Below are 5865 nucleotides of genomic sequence, written 5' to 3'. Positions count from 1 at the left end.
TGCGCCTCTGTTTGGATTATCAAAAACAAAATTTGAATTGCTACTCTGATCGCATTCAAAAGTAAGTTGAATCCATAAGGAAATCGACAGCGTGCCGGAGGAGGAGCCTTGAGCAATTAGAAGGCTGCTGTCTCGTTGCTAACCTTAAACTGTAGATAGAGCAAGGAAGAATGGGTGGGGGAGAAGAAGGAAGCCGCGGTTGAATTGAGGATGATGAAGACCGTGGTTGAAGGCTGCTCCGAAGTTGAAAACGAATAGTTGCCTCCCGAATAGTTGAAAACGAATTATTTGAAAATGAATAGTTGAAAATCAAATTTGAATTGGACTTCTGATAGAATCCTCAAAAACAAAACTAAAATGCGCTTGTGATTGAAATCATAAAAAGCAAAATTTGAATTACGTTCCCGATTGAGTCGTCAAAAAATAACTCCGAAGTGCACTTCTGATCAAAATCTCAAAAACTAAAGTTGAATTACACTTACGATCGAACTATATACAGATGAAACATGAAATTATGTTTGATTGAATAACTGAGAACAAAATCTGAGCACACACCGGCCATTAAAGGATCGAAGAAGAAAAGGAAGAAGAACATGTCATTCTCGATCTCTCCTATGTGATCTTCTTCTTTGATCTGAGAGAGTTTTGTTGATGGCCGGCGAAGATAAGCAGTCGTTATCTCAGAATGTCTTTCGAGAAGCATCGGCAGAGAGAGTGCTGGTGGATCGTTGGCCTTTCGCCTCCGGTGGTTATCTCCGTGATAGTGTTCTTCTTGTCCTTGATCCTTGCGTGTTCTCCCTGCTCGTTGGCCGCCTTGCCCCCCAATGCTGATGAGGTTCAGATGGACATGTAGAAAAAAAAAAAAACAATCAGACATACCGATTATCGAAACAAATAAAGGTGTGATGCAAAAAACGTGAGCTCCAGATGGAGATCGATCAGAAAATGGCCGAACGTTCCCGTCGAACATGCAGGAAACTGGTAAACCGCTGCTCCCAACCAGCGCCCTATCCGCCAGTATTCAACGGCAGAATCTTCACCAAAGAGGGAGTTCGGCAAGAGGAGGGCAGGGGAGAGGGCGGGGGAGAAGCGGCGAGAGAGCGGGGGAGGAGGGCAGGGCGGCGGCGCGGAGTGGGGCCGCCGACGTTGTTTACCAGGGGGCGTGGGAGGACGGGGGAGGAGGGCGGGGCGGCAGCGGGGAGGGGGCGCTGGCTGCAGGGAGGGGCCGCGGGCGGCCGGGGAAGGAGGGCGGGGCGGCGGCGGGGGGGGGCGGAGGGCGGGGCCGCGGCGGAGAGGGGGGCGGGGGGGCGGCGGGGAGGGGGGCCGGGCGGCGGTGGCGAGGGGGTGCGGGAGGCTCGAGGAGGAGGGCAAGGCGGCGGCGGGGGAAGGAGGGCGGGCCGGCGGAGGGGAGGGGCCGCCCTCCCCCCCCGCCGTCACCCCGGCTCTTCCCCGCCGTCCGCGCCCCCATCCCGCCGCCGCGCCGCCCCCCTCGTCAACCCCCCCCTTCCCCGCTTCCCTGGGGCTGCTCCGCCGGCTCGAGCGGGTCGACCTCTGCCCGGCTCGAGAGGCGGCGGGGAGGGGGAAGGGAGGGGGGCAACGGCGGCGGGGAGGAAGCAGGCGGCGGGGGGAGGGGCGGGCGGCGGCGGGGAGGGGGCGCGTGAGGCCGGAGAAGGAGGGCGGGGTGGCGGCGGCAAGGGGGTGCTGGAGGCGGGGCCGGAGGTGGCGGCGGCGGGGACTAGCTAACAAAGTGCCACATCGCCCCTCGTCAGCACCGTTTTGAATAAAAAAAATTAAGGTGAGCTTAATGCTATTCAATGTACATGGAGTCGATTACCTCGTGCAATTAATGCATGGGGCTAATCGATTCTGCATACGAAGGAATCATTTAAACCAAAAATATACGTGAAATTGATTTCCGCATGCAATCAATGCATGCAGCTATCGATTCCACGTGCATTAATTTCCAAAAGTCTCATTTAATAAAATGCAAGCAGATATCGATTCTATGAGTGCATTTATTGCAGGAAAAATAAAAACAAATCGTACTTTACCTCGCCATCTGCGCCGTATCATTTCAGGGATAATAATTTGCTCATTATGGGATCGTGGATTGCGATGCCATAATGAGCCAATTCATGTCGTCTAATGCATCCACTATGTGGATACCACGTGATTTATATATAAAAAATATTTTTTAAAATGCTAAATAAATAAAGGTATATTCTTTGAATTCTGTAAATCATCTCCTGGCCAAATAATGGTCAGAAAAGTATAAAAACAACATGGAAAAAAATCCATAAAATTAGTAAAACCCTTACCAACCTCTAGCTGAAAAATTATGCCTTATGAAAAATATTTCTTCAATGTACTGAGGTTATATTCCATGTAAAAAATACTACAAATTAAAAACAATTACAAACTGAGAGTGCAAGTCATTTGTTTCCATTTATGCATGATAACATGCAAATATGGCCAATAAAATGCACAGATGTAATGTAACATTATACATGAATTTAACATTATAATTTACAAGTTATCAATTTCCATGTTCATCGATCTTGATTTGTGTTACCTTAAATCGTCTCTGCTAGGCTGAAATGTACTGGCCCTTGTCTTGATTCAAGGAGTTTGGTGAATTATCAAATTCTATTATCACCAATACTATTCCCTAATTTCAAATAAATCCTTACATTATTCACAAACTTTGGATTAGGTACTCCTTATCTCATCACACTTCTGATTTTAGATATTCTCTTGAGGACCAGAGTGAACAAAATGAGAACCTATATTCTCTTTAAATTCTGTCATCTCTCAAATAACATGGTATTCTGGTATTTAGGTACATTTTTGATGATTTTGGTATTATCAATTCATAATTTAACATGTTAAAAATTGAATTAACAACGTATTACATTAGCTAAAAATTCTAATTTTTGTACATTATCTTATTTTTCAATAATTTCTTTGTTTTCTGTTAAGTCAAACAGTTCGATTACTGATTAGTAGTTTACAGTTACAAATGTGCAGAAATTTACACAAATGAGAAGACACTAAATTCTTAGGGAATTGGAGAAATTTTTATAACTTAGTGATTCAACAAAGAGGCTTGAAAGGATCAAGTGGAGTGGTGGACATTCAGAAGAGAAATCTGAGGAAGATGGGCCGCTAGCTGGCATCCCCATTGGGCTCTCAAAAGGGAAGATCTCAACCCACGGAGAAAAGGAGGCAGTATGGCAAGAAAATATAACAGAAAATGCCTAAAAGGATATTTTAATAATTCTTCCTATGCATATTGGGATTTCAAATGCCTTAATAAAGAAGCTGAAAATTACAAGGCAAAGCTATCAATAAATAGAGAAAAAGACATAAAATAATAAGAAAATATATTAAAAAATGCCCAATGTTGTCTTTAGTAATTATCTCTGTGTATAGATACTCTTTTTCTCACTCAGTTCCCCTCATTCTGGATGTGCTCTAGCAAGTGGCTGGCCAGCAAGATAAGGCATTTTCCAGAACCCAAGCTGTTCAACGTGCTTAATGTAAGGTTTTTGAAGTTTTCATTAAATAGTCTCTTGTTCGCATTCAAAAATGCCCGATCCTAGATAAATATAAGGATACATAATTGAGAGGAATTATTGAGGCCTCGCTGGACTTGCATTGAGATTTTACGAACTGAGATTTACATTTTCCCAAAATAATCTATTCATTTACACATTGAAATCATCACTTTCTCACTCTAAGCACTCCTTTTCCCTACTTTCTCCATATAGACTAAACTCTTTCTTTCTCTGGACCATATTCCATATACCCAGTTAATCCCTCAAAATTTTCATTAAAAGACTCTGTTATTTGCACCTTCAAATTCTATCTCAAACTCCTTCTAAACTCTCTCTTGAATTTCTATCTCTATCTCTTCATTTCACTCTGTTTTTAAACTCTAAAGTTTATCCAATCTCTCTATATACTCTGCATCATCTCCCCACCTCTTACATAGAAACTGCCCATCTTCTTCTTCTTCTTCTTCTTCTTCTTCTTTTTCTTCTTCTTCTTCTTCTTCTTCTTCTTCTTCCTCTTCTTCTTCTTCTTCTTCCTCCTCTTCTTCTTCTTCTTCTTCCTATTCTTCTTCCTCTTCTTCGTCTTCTTCTTCTTCTTCCTCTTCCTCTTCTTCTTCTTCTCCTTCTTCTTCTTCCTCTTCCTCTTCCTCTTCTTCTTCTTCTTCCTCTTCCTCTTCCTCTTCCTCTTCCTCTTCTTCTTCCTCTTCTTCTTCTTCCTCTTCTTCTTCCTCTTCTTCTTCTCCTTATTCTTCCTCCTCTTCCTCTTCCTCTTCTTCTTCTTCTCCTTCTTCTTCTTCCTCTTCCTCTTCTTCTTCCTCTTCCTCTTCCTCTTCTTCTTCTTTCTCTTCTTCTTCCTCTTCTTCTTCCTCTTCCTCCTCTCTCTTCTTCTCCTTCTTCTTCCTCTTCTTCTTCTTCTTCTTCTTCTCATTCACCTGGAAGCCGTGGGCGTGGGCGAGGGCGGCGGCGTGGGCGGACGGAACCCGGCATCGTCGGCGGTCACCCGGTGACGTGGATGCCGCCGTGGAGTCCACCTGGGCGCCATTGTGGCATCCACGTCACCGTTTGACCGGCGGTGGAGGGGGCAAAAAAAACTGCCAAGTGGCGTCTTCTCATTCGTCCATGCTATTTTCTTTACAAAAACTGAAAGTTGATGCTGTTTCCATTACAAAACGAAAAGTTTCTGCCATGTCGTAGTATTTACCCTTTTTTGCTTTCAACGAATATAAAAAAGTCAGGAAAAAACATTAAAAATTGGGATCTGTTTTTGCATTTAAAAACTATGATATAAATCAGGAAAATTGCTAAAAATAATATATTTAATTTATAATTATTTTAATCTATAATTAATGTCTAAAAGTTCTCTAACTATGTTGTTTAATATTTTTAGTGGGTTTAGGTGTAAATTCAATTCCAGCAAATTCTTAATATATTTATTTTAAATTTCTGGTGTGAATAAAAACAAGAATTTTTAGTGAAAAATATTTGTAGTGTTTTTATGAATATTTCTGCTTAAATTTAAATCGTATGAAATCATATAAATTAGCCAAAAATCCACGCAAATCCGAGAAATCATAACTTTTATCTTTAAACTCATGTTTTAAATTTCATGCTTAAGAAAAATTCTGATATTAGATTTCTCCGTCTCTATGGATTGACCCCGTAATTGCCCTATATTAATTATAGAGTACTTAATTGAAAGGTTTCATAAATATTTTGGTCTAGTCTGAAATAAAAGAATGACATAAAACTCCTAAATTTTGACGTATCAGTATCTTACCGGCCTCTTATCAATTTTATTCATTCGTTATATCTTATGATCTACCATTTATTTATAAGTGAAATAATAGTTTTTCATTCTGCTTTGACTTTGGAAATATGATCCTGGCTTAAGATCATATGGAGTAAATATTATGTCTACTAAAACTAAGTTCTAAGTAGCTTCAATGAAATCCCTGAACTCTACTTCCCTGTGGGCAACATATCTGTTCATCGTGTAAATCTTAATACAGAGATTTCATGATAAATATTTTTTTATAAGTTGATTACAAAGAACGATACTAATTAACCTTGGTAATTAGAGTAAAAGTCAGCTAATCAGAACATAAAGAGTACAAGGGAATGATAACATGAAATTGTGATATCAGATGTTGATAATGATTACATAGTAAGGACTATAAATAGAAGAATAAGGGGGAAGGAATGGATCGATCGAATGAGAATGAGAAAGACAAGAGATACTATATGATCTAGACGAAGGTAATATTTGGAAGACGTGGTAGATTAGAGTGAGTGATATAATGGAGAAGATAAT

The 5865-nt window shown here is 41.1% G+C and overlaps 1 protein-coding gene across 1 annotated transcript; it reads right to left on the bottom strand.

The window, feature by feature from the left end:
- Positions 1-463: 463 nt before the first annotated feature.
- Positions 464-2059, bottom strand: LOC144710096 (uncharacterized). Its single transcript, XM_078583756.1, has 3 exons — positions 2052-2059; positions 956-1807; positions 464-827 (listed from the first exon to the last, which is right to left on the bottom strand). The coding sequence occupies exons 1-3, from the start codon at positions 2057-2059 to the stop codon at positions 479-481; spliced, it is 1209 nt and encodes a 402-aa protein (XP_078439882.1). The 3' UTR covers positions 464-478.
- Positions 2060-5865: the final 3806 nt, after the last annotated feature.

Source organism: Wolffia australiana, chromosome 12 (genome assembly GCF_029677425.1).
Source record: "Wolffia australiana isolate 7733 chromosome 12, ASM2967742v1".
Classification (NCBI taxonomy): Eukaryota; Viridiplantae; Streptophyta; class Magnoliopsida; order Alismatales; family Araceae; genus Wolffia; species Wolffia australiana.
Note: the sequence above shows the minus strand (reverse complement) of the source record. Positions and strands in the feature narration are given on the sequence as shown.